We start from the raw sequence: 20331 nt of genomic DNA on the forward strand, positions 1-20331 counted from the left end.
AATAGGGGAAGAGGGATTCAAGTTTATTTTAATTTTTTAGATGCCCATTAAAACTCAGTAGTAAGTGGGTTAAAATTCACACATTTATGTAAACAATGTTCTAATCTGGTATAGGTACATAAGGTAATTCAGGAGAAACGACATGACGTCTAGGGTTTGCTCTAGATATGCCAGCAAAAATAAAAGGGGCGGGGGAGCCTAGAAGAAACGAAATTGGCAAAATATTGGTATTTGTTGAAGCTGAATGATGAGTATCATGGAGTTCATTATACTTTCATTTCTACTTTTGTTTAAATTTGAAAATTTCTGTAAGAAAAAGCTTTGAAAATTCACATCTTCATCGATATTCACTGAAAGTATAGTTGACATGTGAGAAAAAATGCAACTGCATTTAAAACAAGGTTCTTATGGGCCTGGCCAGGTGGCTCAGTTAGAGCATTGTCCAAGGTTTGCAGGTTCGATTCCCGGTCAGGGCACGTACAAGAAACCAATGAATGCATAAATAAGCAGAACAGCAAATCCATGTTTCTCTTCCTCTCTCCAGTCAATTTTAAAAAGTATTCTTATGGTAATCTTTGATAATAGTGATAACATAGTCCAGGATTCAATAGTCACTATAATAGACTAGGCCTGAAATACAACCCTTGATTTAGGAATCTCCATTGTGGGCAGGAATGGGTAGGGGCAATAGCCACTTGAAACACCTACTTCTAAACTCTCAGCCTTTAAGGATCCTTTACTCCCTCCCTTTTTATCCCATCGCATCGCTTGCAGCTTCTGAAACTCTCTGAGTCACTGCTTCTCCAGACTCACAAAAATCCTTCTCTGCCCCTGCCTCAAAGGGGCAGTGGCTCTTAGGCCCCTTGCTTGTTCAAGCTGTGTTATGGTGACTATACTATCTCATGGGACAACCAGGCCAGTCTTTGTGGGGAGGGGAGTGTTACTATGGTTCTTATTTTTATACACTTAAAAAATTGACTTTTCATGCACTTAGAGAATTCTATAAATTAATGTGAAAATGGATACCCTCTTTTTAAAAATGATGACTTGATGTGTACCTTAATGCCTAGCACAATGGCATAAGGTGTTTTTAGGTTACACTTTGGTATTTTTAAAAGGGCTATTTTATTTTTTCCTGAAAAAGTACAATACATACAAAGTAATAAGATATCATTTTAAAGAATAGTACTTTATTGAATACATTTTATTCACAGAAAAATAAGCTTTGATCTATGACTGCCAGATTATGCAGTGGAAAGTAATTTTCTTAGTTTTCCATAGCGATGGAAAGGTTTCTACTATATGGGGGAAAAAGCCATAAAATTATATTCACAAATATAGTACTCTATCTCAAAACATTTCACACGATTATTCACAACACTAATACAATGACATAGCAACCAGCCATTCTTGTAGGGTAGATAAAGTATAACAGTAAAGAAAAAAAGGGCAAAATCTTCTAACAAAAGTTACATAAAAGCCTTTGTTACATCAAATCAAAAATGCAAATTTGTAAATAAGTACAGACAAAATAGACTTATATAGTAATTTTAAATGTTACATTAGTGATACACAATAAGAATGCCCTAAATGCCAAAAAAGTCTATACACTTATCTGCAAACTTTAGACTTCAAAATAGAATCTTACCACCCAAACATTAATGTAGTATTGTACAATTTGAAGATATACGTATTTAAGATTGTCCTATTGGATTAGTTATAAAGTGTCATTTAATATGTAGCGAAAGTTATGGTACAGAAGAAAGAATAGTTGAAAAAATAAACTTCTGAGACCTCCCAGGAGAGGTAGCTTGATGTTTTACCTTCAAACTATGCCCCAGCCTGGGCCCCACTAATTAGCTATGTAGCTTTCAACAAAGCACTTCACCTTTGAGCCTCAGTTACCTCACCTGTAAAATGAGGGGGAAGAAGTAGATATTCTAGGTCACGTCCAGCTTTGACGCCCTATAATTCTATTGTGCTGCAAATGAAATTCACATTGTGCTAAGTATGAGTCAAATTGAAACTGACTGCGAAGGTGGGAATTAGCCAACTGTTTCTATTAGGAAGGCTCAACTAAATGAGAAAATTTTCAAGTTTTTTTAAAAAGAAATTTAAATATTTTTAAGAACTTGACCTATTTATTGATTGTAATTTACATCTTAACTATGAGAAACCAAAACAGATGAGTAGGAGTCAATGAAAGAGTTATCATCTAACTTCTAGCCCAAATTTCCAGAGTCAAGGCAGACCAGGAGGGTAACAGTGTTAGGAAGGGAATTAACACTTATAGCAGGTATTTTACATACCCGATCCCCCTGAACTCTCATAACTGTAAGACTGGTACTATTCTCATTTTCACAGATGAAGAAATGGCAACCTCTTTTTTAAAGAGCAGATTTCACTAAAAATAACTACATCTGTCAAATATTCCCTCCCGTGTTATTTCTCTAATGGAAATGATACACAACCAATCTCATTTCTCCCATCCCTCTACCTCTTTTCCCACATTCAACACCTGAGTAATCAGGAAATAAAACAATGATTTGGATCTAAAGGGTACAATACATGCAACTAATGCTGTGGTGGTAGTCTCCCATTCAGAGAGTTCAAAATACCAACTTTTCCACTAAAATGAAAACAAGAGAAAGCAACTACTAAAATCTAAATATTATAAAAACAAAAACAAGAAAAGATCATAATACGCAGGGCCACATCACATTATGTACACTCACTACACCCACCCTGCCCCATCTTAGACCCTAACCAAAGGGGGAAAAAGCAAAAACACACAAAAAAAACAAATCTAGCCGGAAAGGCAATACAAAGCCATTAATGAATAAACTGTAATTTATAAACACTAAAGCCATTTCTTAAAAAGTACGACGAGGCTTTTGATCAGCACACCAAAGTATTACAAATAAAGATAACTATTTATTACAAAACAACTTGACTCTCACAGGACTAAATGTAGCAAAATAGGTGGGAACTCGGAAATCTTAGCAAGAACTGCATACAGAAAAGGCATGTCTACATGTAGATACCGAGAACTATTCTGGGGAGGGAGGAAGCAGAGATTTGGATCTGGTTATATTTTTGACCTTGCAAGTGATTATTTTTTGCACAATTAGATGGGACGGATCCAGTGCTTTTTATAGTGTGAACACAGACAAACATTGGTTAAGTCTTAAAAAATTTGATTAGAAGGTGGAATGCTGAGTGATTTAAGAGCCTGAAGCAACAGCCTTTCTAAACAATTCTTAAAATAAACTTGTTAGTCACATCAGCTTCATGCATTATATTTCACAACTCACGGGGAGGAAAAAGGCCTTGCTTAATTCTAAACAGACAAGTTTTCAAAGAAGAGTTTTAATGAACTGAGGCTCCCAGAACAGGACAAGCCTTATGTTAAAACAATTCAGTCCTTGGCCAACAACTAGATTGAACTAACTACTTGACTTGGAGCAGATGTGTCCTGAAAGCACAGTTTAAAAACTGAACACTTTTTTTGCTCTTGTAATTTAAATTTAAAGCTTACACTATACATGTAAAATTCAACTTAATGAATATATAACTAACGGTAAAACAAAAACAGGACAGTCATTTTTAAAATTCTCGTTTAAATTTGCAATGCAGTTTTAAAATATCACTTAAAGCAGTAATCAACAGAGGTTAGGAGAACATGACAATCTTTCCCTTAGAAAGCACAACAATAATTATATTTGTAACAGTTTTACTCTCAAGCTTTTCTCTGCAGTAAAATGCCTCACTCACCTCTGCAACAGGTTGTGGTGAGAATCTTGAAATATGAAGCCTGGGCGTTCTATGAAGGGTTTTAAAACTTTCAGTTTTTAGCTATATAGATTCTTATTCAAGTTTTATTTTCTCTTTAATATTTAAACAACTGTTCTCTCTTTGTCAATATTTTATAATTTCCAAGAGGTTTTTAAGGATCTTGAGAGAATATTTATTTCAGAATTATCTACTACTATTACTAGTCAAAAAAACCAAAAAAAAGGTAAGTAGAGACTTGACATTTTGTCCTATATACATCTTAATCACCCTAACGGTAAAAACTCACACGAAACTTTACAATACAAGATGATATGAGAATCTCAACATGGAAAGCTTGCACTACAACTACAACTACAAGCAGTGTACAAACATGCGCCTACTTTTACCTACATAAGCTGACAGATGTTTAAAATACTGGGTTAACAAAGATCTTTTAGTAAAGTGACTTAGGCAGGCTTAAACTAGCAAGGATTAAGGGTGAATCCTTGCTAATTAATTGGAAGATCTGACACATAGTTTATATTTCATTTTACAAAATCAGGAATATTTATTTTGAAACAAGAGAAGAAGACATGGTCTACCTGTCAGGAAACTACCACTCAGAAATATTTTTCATCCACAAAGCAGGACAAACATAAAGACACTTTAAAATTTTCACATTGGTACCAAAAAGGTTAACTGCCCTGTCTTCTAGGATTAGAAAAACGAAAACTGAGCAATAAGTAGTTTTGCAGGCGTTTGAACATGCCTAAGCCTTTAAATCAGTAAAATATTTTCTAAAAATTCTGATTACAAAATTAACACATACTTACAAAAATTCAAACAAAACAAAATTAAAAAAGTAGGAAGTGAAAGGCCCCTGTAAAGCCCCTCTGGGACCCACCCCCCACCCCCCTCCCCAGAAACCACATTTAACCGTTTGGTGCATATCTTTCCAAATCTTTTGTTCTATACATAGACAAAATGCACACCACCTTCATTCGGCTCATTCGATACAAAGGGTTTTGCCACCTGCATTTTACATTTATATCTTTGATGTCTTTCCATGTCAATACATGTAGGCTAGATGGAATTCTATCATTAAATACCCTTTTAACAATGGCAAAAATATTTTTTAAAAAATCATCCACCCAAGTATGTATGTATAATTTTAAAATAGACAAAATCTACAACACAAAGGCTAACATCTAAAAATAGTCTATCTTTCCACCAGTGTGGAACAGTTCATTCATTTTTCACACAAAACAAATTATGTGATTGGGGAGATTAACTCTAATCTCCACATTTACACAGAATGTTAAGCCTATTTGAAAAGAATGAAAAATTCAGTTGATTAATTCACTTACACTTAAAAACCAAGTCAGTGCACTACAAATACACATTGTGATCAGTTACAATAGGATAGTTCTTAGTCTAGGCTTTCAATTAATAGAAAAAATATAGATAATACAGCTAATACTGTGAAAAATGCAGAAATTCGAATTTTAGATCACCACCTACAACACCGCAGTTTTACATTTTTCCTTCTTGGCAGCAAATGCTAATGTAATTCAATGCTGATTACTTAAATTTGGTTCACATCACACATTCAATCAGAGTAATAAGAACATAACACATCCACTGTAGAGTTAGATTAAGATATAAAAATTTTTTGCTTGAAAGTAATGACTGTGTAGCACATGGGACATTTATCAACTGCTTCAGCACATTGTTTACAAGTGACCAGATGTCCACAAGGAATAAATGCGACAGCAATATTTCTATCCATGCAGATCTTGCAAAGCTTCTCCTCTTGCAGGAGCCTTAGCTGCTCTTCAGCACTAATGTCTGCACGAAGAGAAAAGAAATGAGTTAACTGTAGACTTTCTAAGTTGTTTAAATTCATGGAAACGGTCTGAACCCCTACTATGTGCCAGGCACCAATTGACTGTTAGGAGATGGGATGACTCACACATGGCACCTGCTCTTAGTGGCTCGAATGCTGGTAGGAGGGAAGGACGCTAGCCAAGGCGATAAAGGTGAGCACAAAGGACAGAGTGATAAGCGCTGTAATAAAGTTCCGTGCGAAGTGCTGGGGACAAGACGCAAGAACAAGTTCTTCCGTTCAGACTGGCCGGGGAAAGCTTCACGGCTGGCAGCTGCTGGGCCGAGGGAGTGGGAAGTGGAGCAATGACATTGAAACATGACCAGCAATTTGCCAGGCAGAGAAGCAAGGGTCAGGTAAAAGCCGTGTACAGAAAGGGCGTGGCTTACTCTGGCATCGGAGGGATGGACCTCAGGGACACCTCTGAGATGGGACAAGCAGGATTCGGTGACTCACCGGAGGTGAGCGACGCCGAAGAAAGAAGAAATACAGTTTTTCAAGACTTTTAGTGTGGCTGACAAGAGGATGGTGATGCCAGTAGGAAATAGAAAAGGAGGTACAGGTTTGGGATTTTCAAGGTATTTTTGAGGTGTTTGCGGGGCATCTATAGAAAAATGTCCAGTAGGTAAACGGGGAGTCCGATCTTGAGGTCAGAAGTCAGCATTAGAGATAAGAGATTTGGGTGCCATCAGCATAGGGGTGGCACTGGAGTACTTGCTGAATTCAGCCTTTCCCAAACTAGGTTTAATGAAACGTTAACACATATGCCACAGAAATGTGTTTTGTGGTCTTATGTAACTATAATGACAACATCAACCATAGCAGCAGTTAACAGTAATGCAGCAGTTATTACCATGTGCTAGGCACTATTCCAAATGCATTACATACTTTAACAATCTTTGCAATCACTACATACACCAGTGGTTTCCAAATCTGGCCTCACATGAGAATCACTTGAGGCATTTGTAGCAACAGATTCCTAAGCCCTGTTCAGTGAATCTAAAATTTTGGGGGTTGAGCCCACTAGCATTTGGAAACCACTGCTATCAAGTTCAGGGCAGTATAATATAGTGTTTGTTCCCGCTTGGTAATTCATAATGCATTTCCCTACTTAACTATAGAGCTCCTCTACCATGGCATCCCTTTTAACATCCTGGGGACACTAGTATGAAAACATGTTTGGGAAATAGTGGTTTAATTTTATCCAACAAACACTTAACGAGGTTCTAGGCACTAGAGATACAACAATTATATATATATATATAGACCTTGGGACACAAGTAGACATGAAATTAGAATACAGTGTGATGATAAAGGTAGTTACGATGTGTTATGAAGAACATGGGAAGGGTGTAAGTGTGTGCATGTGGGTACAGGCATGAACACATAAAGGGAAGGCCTCCTGGAGGAACGTATGCCTAAACTGGGGTCTAAAGGGTGAGCAGGAATAAACCAGGGAGAGGGAGAAGGCCCTGGGGGACAGAGGCAGTGGAAGAAGGGTGCTCTAGTGGAGGAAATGGCATAAGGAGGCTCCAGAGGAAGAGACAGAACAGGGCCTGCAAGTCCACAGGTAAGGCTTGGGAATAGAATTTGAAGGGGAAACAGCAAGAGATGAGGCTACAGAAGGTTAGGAGGAGCCTGATCCTGAAATATTTGGCAACCTATGTGATGGAGTTTGAACTTCATCTTCAGGGCCCTGGGAGCTGGTGAAGGGTCTGAACCTGGAGAGAGATATGTTCAGATTTGTGCTTCAGTAAGGTTTCCCTGGCTAGGGGTGTAAGAAAGGATTATTTAATCTCCTTTTTCTTATAAGGCAACCTTCTGGGCATAATCAAAACTATAGGCTCAAACATGGAACTTATCAGAACCAAGAAGATAAAGTACCTAACCTGAAGAAGCTTATCTAATGGGCAGGAAAGAAAATTCCAAAATAATGTTACAAGTGCTCTAAGAGTACTGAGAGTAGAGGCGGGAGCTCTGAACTCTGCTGTGGGCACTGGGCAAAACTTCAAGGGCATGACCTCTGAGCTGAGCCTGGAAGGACGAGTTCCCAAGCCGGAGTTAGGAAACCGGCGGCGGAGTGGGGAACGAGACCAGGTACGCAGGCAGGGAAAAGGCACTCAGGGCAACGGAAACAATTTAAGCAAAGGGATAGCATGAGAAACCGTAACGACACAAAAGCACACGACCAGCCCCGGCTGGTGTGGCTCAGTTGGTTGAGCACCATCCCGCACAAGGAAAGGTCGCTGGCTGCACATCGGAGGCAACCTACTGATGTTTCTCCCCCGCCTTTCCCCTCTCTCTAAAGTGAATAAAACATATTTTTAAAAAAGCGTATGACCAAAAAAGTCAGGATGAAATGCATATTCATGCTGCTGTCATACCAGCGGTCACCGGCATGCATCCACCCAGCAGAATATGAGAAAGCAGAGCCACTAGTTTAAAATGATGCGATGACAGGCTTTCTGCTGCCTCGGAAGCAGAGGGACGGACTCAGATTAGGAAGCAGAAGCACAAGACTGCAAATGAGGAGGAACCCGAGCAGCTTTGCGGCTTCATGTCCAACCCTTTTGCCCTTCACCTGTGAGCCTGAGCCAGTCCTGTCATGTTCAAGTGTCCTCCTGTACTGCTCAAAGGTCCCAGCACCAATGACATTCCCTTTGCCCCCGAGTCTGGACTGGGTCTCTTTTGTGCTTCCTTCCCCACAGAGCCTCTCTTCCCCTGGACCACTCCTGGGAGGTGAGGGGATTACCCCTTCCCAGTGTTGTTTTTGTTTTGTTTTTTACTCCCGTGGGGCTTACCTTAAAGTATTAAAAGTAGCTTTGTAATTTTTCATTTTTAATTTTGAGAGTACCTTTATTAAAGCTGGGGACAGTGAAACAAGGACGGACTTAGGATAGAAGAAACAACAGGAGAGGCTAGGAGGGGCTGCTTTGGCTCACTGGGAAGTCAGAGAAAAGGGGGCCTTGGAGACAGGTTCCGGGGGTCAGCCCGGGATGAGCTGCCGCTGCCCATTGCTCCCCTTGTTGCAAGTCTCGTGGGGACCTTTGGGGTTTAGGAGATGTACACCTGAGAGGTAAGAAAGGCATGGGTGTGCCCCCAGGAAGGAAAGCACCAAAGGCAGCTTTGGAATTTAAAAAATAAGGTGGAAAACAATGAAGTAATTTATACATTACTTTTGGATGTGATGCTGCAATGAATAAAAAACAGTGGACCAGATATCTAGAGCAGTCAAATTTAGAGAGACAGCAGGATGCTGGTTGCCAGGGGCTGGCATGAAGGGGAATGGGGAGTTGTTATTAATGGGTGCAGAGCTTCAGTTTTGTAGATGAAGAGTTCTGGACTTTGGTTGCACAACGTGAATGTACTTAACACTACTGAACTGTACACTTAAAAATGGTTAAGATGGTAAATTTTGTTATGTGTATTTTACCATCATTTTTCTTAAATTTAAAAAAAGGAACGCTGGCCCAGAAGTCAGGAAACCCGAATTTCACTCCCAACTACCTGAGTGACCTTAGACAACAGCACATCTGCACTTCAGTTTTCTCACTGAAGTAATGAAAGTTGTATGACCTTTAAGGTTCCTCCTGGTTCTGTTTGAGATTCCATTTTACAGATCACAATGGAATGAAAGGTCATGCCTACGGAACACTAATATCAACTCTACTTTTTCTACCTTATTTCAGCATTTTGTACAGAATTAAAAGATTCTTACTGCCAGTTTTTCATCAGCAGCCTTTGGGGAGAGAAACAGGCAGCAGCCCTAGCCTGAGAAGACAGCCTGCATCAATTACCCGCCTCCCTATTTAGCGAGAACAAGGAGAGGTCAACTGGCGAATTCCAGCTCCTCCCCCCGAGAGTGCCGCTGCTTAGACCTGCCTTCTCTCACCATCCTAGCTTGCAGTCTCTGCGATAATAACCCCTGTGGACTCTCTTCCTATTGCAACCCACTAAATCCTTCTGCCGCAGACAACTTGAGGTATAAAAACTAACACCTTACTGTCAAATTTAATTAAGCTCGAGTTGTGATTAAATGCAGGCAAAACTGAGACAGTCACTTGTATTTCTACTGCAGCAGAAAGATGACAAAGTAAATGGTTTATTTTATCATGGCTAAGGCAAGTGGAGCTATTACAGGTTTTAAATAAATAAATCTTTAGAAAAGTATTAAGCTTTCTGCTGAATCTTTTACATCAACTGATGTAATTTTAAAAATCACTGCCTGGCCGGGCGTGGCTCAGCGGTTGAGCATTGACCTAGGATCCAGAAGCTAACGGTTCGATTCCCGGTCAGGGCACAGGCCCGGGTTGTGGGCCAGATCCCCAGCTGGGGGCATGCAGGAGGCAGCCAATCAATGACTCTCATCAGTGTTATACTGTTTTACGACTTATGTAATTCTCTGAGTAATGTTTCAAAAACATCTGAAATAACTTAAAGATCACAAGGGTCTTCAATGTAAAAAAACTAATTAAACTTTTAGGTTCATTCAGCACTACAAAAATTCTCATCTTTTGGGAGAAATGGACAAGAGCTTAGAGAACAATGGTTATAATAAATGTATTCTGATGAACACCTTTTCTTTACCCTTCAATGCTGCTGGCAAGCACTAGAGTAGCTGTCATCCTTAGAGGAGGGACCTGTATTTTTAAAAATCTTTCTTTTCAAAAAGGAGTTTGTATGTATCTCTTCTATATTAATTAACACACTTTGTATATGTGATTCACAGTATTAAGGTGCCATTCATTCAAGCTCTATTTAGTATTATGACCCCTTTATATATTTATATCATATGAAAAGTTGCAGAACACTCTAAATCCAGTTTCAACTATATAAACTGAGTTTCAGATGATATTATGGAATTATTGTTCATTTCTTTTAAGTGTGATAATAGTATGTTATGGACTAAATGTCTGTGTCCCTAAAACTCAAATTTTAAAGCCGAACACCCAATGCGATGGTACTTGGAGACTGGACCTTTGAGAGGTAATTAGGTTTTGATGAGGTCATGAGGGCGGGACCCTATGATGGGATCAGTGTCCTTACAGTAAAGAGGAAGAGAAAGCAGAGTGCTCTGTCTCTCAGCCAAGTGAGGACACAGAGAAAAGGCAGCCATTTGTAAGCCTGGAAGAAGCCCTCATCAGGAACTATGTCTGCCTGCACCTAGATCTTGGACTTCCCAGTCTCCAGAACTGTGAAAAATAAATGTCTACTGTTTAAGCTCAACCAGCCTATGGTATTCTGTTATATCAGTCCAAGCAGACTAACACACAGTATTAAGGGTAAGTTATAAAAAAGTCCTGCCCGGCTGGGCGTGGCTTAGCGGTTGAGCATCGACCTAGGATCCAGGAGATCACTGCTTCCAGCCCCAGTCAGTGCACATGCCGGTTGCAGACCCGATCGTGCAGGAGGTATCCCATCAATGAAGACTCTCTCATCACTGATGTTTCAACTCTGTCTCTCCCTCTCCCTTCTTCTCTCTGAATCAATGTATATATATTTTAAGTCCTTATCTGTTAGATACTTACTGAACTATTTATAGGTGAATGATATATAGGATGTCTGGTATTTACTTTGAAATACTACAGCAAAAAAAACCCAAACACATTGGGGGAAGTAATGAAACAAGATTGGAAAAGTGTTGGTAATCACTCAAGCTGGTTGATGGCTACATCAGAGATCATTATACTGTTCTCTCCACTTCTGAGTATATTTGACATTTTTCATAATAAAAAGTTAAAAATGTTTATCCTAACAGGGATGTGAGAGGGGGGAAATGAATGGGTCACAAAGCCATATAAAATACTATCCACAATGAAGTACTATTAGGTGTTGCTTTTTTTTTTAAAACCAGCCAGGCATACCTTTCTGCAATGAAGTCTGACTTGACTCATCTTGTGTACTGTCTTTCTGAGCGCTCACTAGATCTGCAACCAGAACCTCCAGTGACTTATAGTTGCTCCCAGATGTCTGGATTTTTTCCTCCATTTTTTTCTTAATGTCCCCGAAACTGAATCCCATTCGCATAGCTTCATGTATCATAGGACTCTGAGAGATGTTATCATCTGAAATGAACATTGGCAAGGAAAAAGAACAGAGTTTAAACAATTCTTTTCATTGACACAACTCAACACAAAGTATAGTTAAAAGGAAAAATTTAAGCAGCAAGAAAACAACCAAAAACAAACCAGCAAGCCAAAGACATACACAAGAATATTCACAGCGGCATTATTTTTAACGGGCCCAAACTGGAAATAACACAAATGTCCGTCATCAGCCGAATGGGTAAGTATAACGCCGTATAGTCGAACACCACACAGCAAGAACGAAGAATGGACTGCTGCCACAGACCACACAGATGCATCTCCCAGACAGGACTAAAACACCATCATAAAGACGAACCAGAGACAAAAGACTACTTACTGTATGGTTACACTTACAAGATGTTCTAATCTAACCTAATGTTCGACGGTAAAAGAAGTCAGAATATGACTTGGGGGTGGATACTGACTGGGACATGTAGAGATCGGACTGTAAGAAACATTGTATGGTAACAAAAGATATTTTCTTAGTGGGAAAGTAACTTAAGATTTGTGTTTGGTAAAAATTCTGTCAGGAGGTTTTAATGCGAATAAAAGATCAGTTAGGAGACTACTACAATAGTCTGGATGAAAAATAAGGCCAGGAACCAGGGCAGAAGCAGTGGAATTTAGACAATATTAAAAAGGTAGAATTTATCAGACCTGGTCATTAATTAAATGTGGAGAGATTAAGGAAAACAAAGGTCAGCTGACTTCACTCTTTCCTGGTTCTACTCACTCTGGTTTTTTTCCAGTTTGTTTTGCTGGCTCCTTCTGCCCACCTGATTAGATATTGACGGTTCCCTTCCATTCTCTCATTGACAGCCCCCCCCCCCCCCTTTTGACAATCTCTCTGGACACTTTCCCTACTACCACAATTTTACCCTCATTTATATGAGTTCCAGGTTTTAGCATTCACCTACGTGGATATCCTCCGGGTACCTGAAGCCCAACTTGCTGAAAACCCAAAGCAAGGACAACAGGCTATCTACATGAAAAAGAATTAAATGTACCACTACCTCATACTATATGTAAAAATTAACTCAAAATGGATCAAAGACCTGAATGGAAGCGCTAAAACCATAAAACTCTTAGAAGTTGAAAACATTGGTGACTTTGGATTAGTCAATGGTTTCTTCGATATGACATTAAAAGGATAAGCAACAGCCCAGCCAGTGCTGCTCAGTGGTTGAGCGTCGACCCGTGATTCAAGAGGTCACCAGCTGGATTCCCCATCAGGGTATGTGGTCAGGGCACATGCCTGGGATTTGGGCTCGGCACCCAGTAGGGGGCACGCAGGAGGCAGCAGAAGCATGTTTCTCTCCCATCGATGTTTCTATCTCTCTATACCCTCTCCCTTCCTCTCTCTTTAAAATCAATAAAAACATATTTAAAACAAAAACAATAAACATAAGCAACAAAAAAGCCCCCGATAAATTGGAATTCACCAAAACAGAAACTTGTTTGCTTTAAAGGACACCAACAGGAAAGAGAAAAGACAATCTTCAGAAAAGGAGAAAATATTTGCAAATCATGTATCTGATAAGAGACTTATATATAAAAAGAACTAGGATATGCAAAGAACTCTTACAATTCAAAATAACACAAATAACCCAACTAAAAAATAGTCAAAGGAGATGAACAGACATTTTTCCAAAGACGACATACAAATGGCCAATTAGCACATGAAAAATGCCCAACATCATTAGCGATCAGGGAACAACAAATCAAAACCCAGATGAGGCACCACTTTACCCCCACTAGGATGGCTGTAATAAAAAGACAAATAACAAGTGTTAACAAGGATGTGGAGAAACACTGCTGGTGGGAATGTAAAATGGTGCAGCCACTTTGGAAAATTGGCAGTTTACTGAAAGGTTAAACATAAAGAGCTACCACATGACCCAGCAACTCCACCTCAAAATATATATCCAAGAGAATTAAAAACATGTCCACACAAAAACTTGTACATAAATGTTCATAGCAGCATCAGCTATGTCTACCAACTGGCGAATGAATAAATAAGGTATATTATCCATACAAAGAAATAGTTTTCCACCATAAAAAAAAGAAATATTCATATTTGAGTACTAAAACATGGGTGAACCTTGAGGCCATTATAATTCCATTTAATATGAAATGTCCAGAATAGGCAAATTCATAGAGACAGAAGTAGATTAGTGGTTGTTTGGGGACGGGGGTGTGGGAGGCAGCAAGGGGGAGTGATTGCTAATGGGTATGGGGTTTCTCGTTGGGGTTATGATAATCTTCTGCAATTAAATAGTAGTGATGCTTGCGCAACCTTGTGAATACACTAAAAACCACCAAAGTGTATACTTTATAATGGTGAAAATTTTGCTAAATAAATTATATCTAATTTAAAAACATTAATCCTAAACCAAAAGAAGACTTTCATTAGTCATAAAAAGAACAGTATGCATTGTAAGTTTGATTATCAAGAGAAGTTACAGAATCTTTGTTTCTGGATAATTTCAAAAGTACAGGCTGGAACAAATGATTTCTTAACCTGTGTTACTTATTCCCATTACAAAATCATGTTAAAGTGGCTCTTCTCAGGCTTATTTATAAATATACAGTACTCTCTTGCCTTGTAATCCTTAATATACTAAACAGACGATGCTATGAGTATAGGACATGGGGAATCACAGACATATTTTAAATTAAACTTTCTCCTGTTTTTGAAATATGATGCCTCAGTTGAGAATGAGACTTGTAGTGTGATGTAGGACTCAGAATACCTTGTTTACAGTCCTAGTTCCACTAATGATTTGTAATGTAACTGTGTACAGAACACTTAACCTCTCTGACTCTGTTTCCTCATCTGAAATGTGGGGATTACGACACCTTCCCTTAACATACTATCTTTCTCTGCCTACTTTCTGGTTGTTAAAGATATCTACGATGAGTAAATAATCTTTGTGATAAAAACTTCTACCTCTCTGTGAGGTAATAGGAAATAAGCAAACCCAACCGTACGCCTCTGTGAAGAAGGTGGGGAAGGCACAACATGGCATGCAGTAAATAAGGAGGCAGGTTAGGGTTCATTATGGTGATGGCACATTAGCAGAGCTCTGCATTCACGATCCTGGTGAACTAAAACAGCCCCAGGGACAAAAATCCATCTAATCCTTACTTTTGTGATGTTAACAGAGTGGTGATGGATAACCTATGGCTGCTCCTCCCAAACTTGGAATAGCTAACTGTCCAACCTCTAGGAATATTCTGAATATATAAATATCCTACTGAAATTTATAGGTGCTTCATTACTTCTTAAGTTTATAGCAATCTCATCTCAAATAAATACACCTTGGTGAACCTGAAAGAATATGTTTACCTTTCTACCCTATAAATAACAAGTATAAGTTGGCAATGAAATTAAAAGTACATTTATTATAATAAGCATATTTACCAATTCTTTTAGTTACTGATGGTGTTTTTTCAGCAGTTCTTGCCTAAAATAGAAATATGAATTATAAGTTAAAATTCTTTTTGGTAGAAGGCAATTACCTCAATTTGAAAAGTTACATTAATCATGAATTTAAAAACTGTCTTTATTCCAATTCAACATATGAATATTCACAAGAGGTATAGCCTGATGAAGCTAGAAGGAACTTAAAAGATCATCTAACCCAAGCCATTCACTTTTCAGACAAGAAGCTGACACTTGGGAAGATTAAACAACTTGACTGAGGCAATATAGTTCCTGGCAGAACCATAATGGCAACTCTGACCTCCCATTCTACCCCAGGGGTCTTTTCACATGGTACTGATGCCTCAGGCACCCCAGGCGACAATATCAATTTAGATACCTTTTTGAGATCTTAATTATTGTCTGGGGAAAGTTTAAAACTATGAGTACAAAACACACTGTACACAAGTCAAATTTCGGAAGACTGAGAGATTCAAGTATTTTAGTTCTTCAAGACCATTTTTGCCTACAGTGATACCAAATCAGTCCATCCTAATCCCCCTTTTACACATTTGCTTCAGGTTAAGAACAAAGAACACTTTTCAAGATCTCACCTTTAAGGCTCACTGTACATTATTATTAGAAAATACCATACTGTGAATTTACACCAAGAAATTATTGCAAACAAATTACATAATATCTGAAAAAATATATTCTACAATATCTGACTTACCACTGAGTCCTCAAGTGAATGAGTTAAATGAATATTGTTTATATATTCTTGTCCTTTCTCTTCCAACAGATATTTACACCTAAATAAGAAGGTTAAACTTTAGTAGCTGGAAAATTAGTACAGTGTATGATGTCATCTCTATCACCCTAATCCCATCAACTTGCTTTCCATTATTTTTAAGGAGCCACAAAAGAAAATGTTACTCAATTCCCTATCCAACTGTCATTTTAAGGTTAAAATAATACGCTCCCTTTGTTATGCTACTTATCGTAATGTTAGTAGATCAAAAAATATCAACTTGAGAACTTTCAACTTTTAAGCAAGTTATTAAATTCGCACCTTAACATTTAAAAATCAAGTTTTAAATAACCTTAACAAGTTTTATTTAGAAGATTAATCAATTGTGCATTTAAAAGGAATTCTTTAGGCTTTCGACATTTCCTTTTAAGGTTGTTTAAGGTTAAGGTTTATCTTCGAATGGTCGCTTGAAGTTTTAAGTTGTACTATTTTGTAGATCAAAATGCACATCACATCTATATCTGTTACTTTATTTTAAAGAGGCAAAATGGCAGAGACATTTAGAGTATGTCACCATCACTCTAAGATGCCACTGACTGCAGGAAGCACTATTATTTTATGTACCAATGCTGCCAATTAAATTACAGGCCACCGCCAGATGTATCCTGACTTCAGAGATCTGGAAATGTAAACAACCGTGTGTTAGAATCAGTGAGAAACAGTAATGTTTGCTAAAGGGTGTGATGGGTTCTTAAGGAATCTCTTTGGCAATGTGAGCTCTCCTGTGCCCATTGTAAAAGAGCCTACTTCCAACAACTAAAGTACACATTCCTAATTTGGTGTTTAGAAATGGAATCATCTGAATGTCATAAATATAATACATAAGTAACAATGTTTTCATCACCAGAGAAGGCTTAGGTGGTGGTGTTTTCCTATAAAGTAGGTGACCCCATTTTTACAAACCAGGTGTGAATTTCAAGCCCTGGGAAGGCAAAAATAGTTGAGGTGAAAAGTTATTCAAGTCTTCCCATTGCATACTGTCCAAGTTGGCTGTCACTGAATAAACATTTAAATACCTTACCCTGGATACCACTTAGCATGTTCTTCCCAAGGGTCTTCACTGGGTTTCCAATCAGTCAGCCCTCCTCCACAATGAAAGCACTTTACTTTATCACCTTCACCTAAGAAAACATAAGTAAAAATACATGTATTTTGTGCAATTAGAAGCTTACACCAAAATACCCTTTATAGGCCCTGGCTGGGTAGCTCAGTTGGTTAAAGCGTCGTCCCATTATGCCAAGGTTACAGGATTGATCCCCGGTCAGGGCACATACAAGAATCAACCAATGGTGCATAATAAGTGGAACAAATCGATGTTTCTCTTTCTCTCTTCCTCTCCCCCTCTCAAAAAAAAAATAAAAAATCAACCAATAAAAAAATACCTTTTTAATACCATGAAATTAAGCATTTCTAAATTTACATAAAAATCTCTTAGCTTGAAAGAAGACATTCAAATTCACATCTAAATAATAGATACGATTATTTGAGGAGGAAATACAAACTGAATTCACTGATTCAACTTGAGGTATTTTATAGAAGACAAAAGTAAAACTGCCCAATTTTTATACGTAAAATTACAATGGCCATGTTCTTTTTTAACATGTCATTTGAGGCCATCAATACTATGCTTTTTCAACCTGTGAAACTTCAATAATAATGTTTAATGCATAATAAAATTGTAAGATAAGTTTCTCTAAGTTATAGCTACATGACACTAACCTTCAAAACTGCTGTATGATACTATGTAAATAAAATATTGAAATACTCGATATTTTGGCAAATCCTAAAGTAAATGGACCCAATATATAATGGTATAATTTTTCTGAATATCCCTGGAAGCCATCACACTACTGGCTCTTCCTGACACGTCTATGGTAGTCCATTTGAAAAGCATCCATTTGAAGAAATAAGGCATCATATAGGGCAGCTTTCAAATATATAATCTCTGTACAAAAGGCAACTATCAATTTTAATACCAATTTTACTATCAGCCAAACTCAACTCTCTAATGCTAACTCTTCTTAAGAGGTGTAGAGAAAATGCATGTGATATGCGTATTGAGCATGTAAAGTAGGCGCTCGATAAATTATAATCAGTATTACTATCAGACTCATTCTCTTATCGGGGATACCTATCATCTTTGGCATGTCATCCTTCTCCAAAAAACAATTACGCGAAGATAAACATGACTCATAATATAGTCTTTTTCACATCAACTCAGTGGTTACATCACATATTCATCATAAGGGTTAACAGAATAACAGTGACATAATCATGCCAGCCTACACCTAAATATTTACCAGTTCAGGGGGCTAAAGGAATCTACTTACTATTTAGGACCCCTGGGATAGTTGGAAAGTTATTTAATAGCCTGGTTTTATAATAAAGTTTACCTAAAGCATAAAATCCAGCTCTTGCAAGCTGCTCCTTGTTAACAGAGTACATCCACGTCCCAAAAGTAATGATCCGTGCTTCGTAATCTGCCATGGCTGGATTTCTTGGAGGATTTGTTGAATTTGGGAAATTCCTATCAGAACCCAGGGCATCAGATTCACTTCGAGTATTAATATTCCGGCCCAAAACAAAGAAGCAATTAGGAAAGTGTCGCCTGTGTTCTGACCATGCACGATCACAAGGTTCCCAATTTTTCAGTTTTCCACCACAACAAAAGCACTGCACTTGATCGTCAATACCTGTATAGTAGAGCCCAGCACTAGCTAACTCTCTGGGGGTTAAGTGGGCATAGTCTGGCCAATTCTGAAATGACTGTAATCGAGCTTCTTCACTACACATGGCAGGGTTCCTCGGGTATATGGTGTCGGAGAGATCTACAACCTGTCCAGTTCTCAAAAGATAGTCTGCGTGAGTCTCGGATGGCCTGTCTAAAGCAAAATGATGTCTGTTTCCCAGATAATTTTCACCTTTGTACGAACCATTCAGGATACGAGAACTTGTAGATTGCGCAGCACTATTTTCAAAATAAAAGCCACTGATAAACTGGCAATTTGGGGATACTTTCCTGTGTCTTCCAACTGCTGAGTCTCCATATTGCCATCTATCTACTGCTGCGCGACAACTAAAGCACTGCACCGTGTCACCTTTGCCAGTATATAGAAAACCAGCTCGTGCTAGTGTTGATGCCGAAACAGGACTACTACTTGGAAAATTAGCAAAAGTTTTTAATCTATTAAGCTCTTCTACAAATTCTTCATCTTTATCGGTGTCTGCAGGTACACAAGTTTTAGATCCTCCAAAACAGTTAAAAGTCATCTTCTCTTGAAAATAGGACTTGTCCACCTTTTCTAAAAAGAGAACATTACATTAGGAAAGCCAAAATGTGAAACACAGGCAATCACTTTTGATATTAGGAACTAACAAATTACCCACTCATGACATACAATCAATCATACAACCTCTAAGAAACATTCTAGTTCTAGAGTTCTATATTACCACATGAGTCAAGACATGAAGTAAAAACTAGCATTTGTTTTCACTTTTAGAGGAAAGTAATATTTAAGCAAGTAGAACAGAACTATTCATTTTTAAGTGCTTATTTTACATAAATATAGAAACTGTGATGCAGAATATATTAAAATTAACCATGTGAAATCATTAATTAGGAAAAACATGAAAGAAGCATAAAATATGCAGATTCTTAAAGTCTATGCATAATTGTTATAATGGATTGTTACAGATTCAAGGCATCAAAGTTCAGTTTCTACAATTTTAAAAAAAGAATGTTCAGAATGCTAATGAATTGATCTTAGTATTTCTTTGCTTTTTTGCTTAACAAAAGATAAGTTATTCACAATAATGGTTCCAATGGGTTCTTTAAGAACATCAAAAGTTTCTGATTTTCATGCGTAAACAAAGAGGCCATTTTTTGCTGAAATTGGATTTTAGATGTATATAATACTGCCCTCTAGAGGGTGGCTCAGGAGGAATACTAATTATGCGTAGTTACTTTTGCTATCAACTTCCCACGATCAAGGAAGTTCAAAGGTAAGAAGTACCACTGCAGCCTCATTAGATCTGCCAAATTATAGCTGTGTAATATTTAACCCAGATTAAAAAAAAAAACAAAAAACCTAAAAGGAACTAGTTGGGTTATGAGAAGGATGGCCAGTTATTTATACTCCAAACCTAGACATTTTTTTTTTTTTTTAAATAGATCTTTATTGATTTCAGAGAGAGGAAAGGAGAGGGAGAGAGAGATAGAAACATCAATGATAAGAGAGTCATTGATTGGCTGCCTCGAGCCTGCAGCCCCGGCCTGTGCCCTGACCAGGAATCGAACCCCGATCGCCTGGATCCTAGGTCGACACTCAACCACTGAGCCACGCCCCGCAGG

The 20331-nt window shown here is 38.1% G+C and overlaps 1 protein-coding gene across 3 annotated transcripts in view; it reads right to left on the minus strand.

Annotated features, from left to right (window-relative positions):
- Positions 1–1163: 1163 nt before the first annotated feature.
- XIAP (X-linked inhibitor of apoptosis) overlaps positions 1164–20331 on the minus strand; it is a 38842-nt gene continuing 19674 nt past the window's right edge. For 2 of the 3 annotated variants that reach the window (XM_087829528.1, XM_016197058.2), the window contains exons 2-7: positions 18374–19282; positions 17002–17101; positions 15903–15981; positions 15170–15212; positions 11524–11724; positions 1164–5622 (exon numbers count right to left, since the gene is read on the minus strand). In XM_087829528.1, the coding sequence (XP_087685654.1) occupies positions 5429–5622; positions 11524–11724; positions 15170–15212; positions 15903–15981; positions 17002–17101; positions 18374–19250 (1494 nt within the window). In that variant the 5' untranslated portion in view covers positions 19251–19282 and the 3' untranslated portion in view covers positions 1164–5428. The remainder of the gene's footprint in view (positions 5623–11523; positions 11725–15169; positions 15213–15902; positions 15982–17001; positions 17102–18373; positions 19283–20331) is intronic. The other variant, XM_016197059.2, reaches the window with a different exon arrangement.

The sequence above is a fragment of the Miniopterus natalensis genome, chromosome X (assembly GCF_054644295.1).
Source record: "Miniopterus natalensis isolate mMinNat1 chromosome X, mMinNat1.hap1, whole genome shotgun sequence".
In the NCBI taxonomy this organism is placed as follows: domain Eukaryota; kingdom Metazoa; phylum Chordata; class Mammalia; order Chiroptera; family Miniopteridae; genus Miniopterus; species Miniopterus natalensis.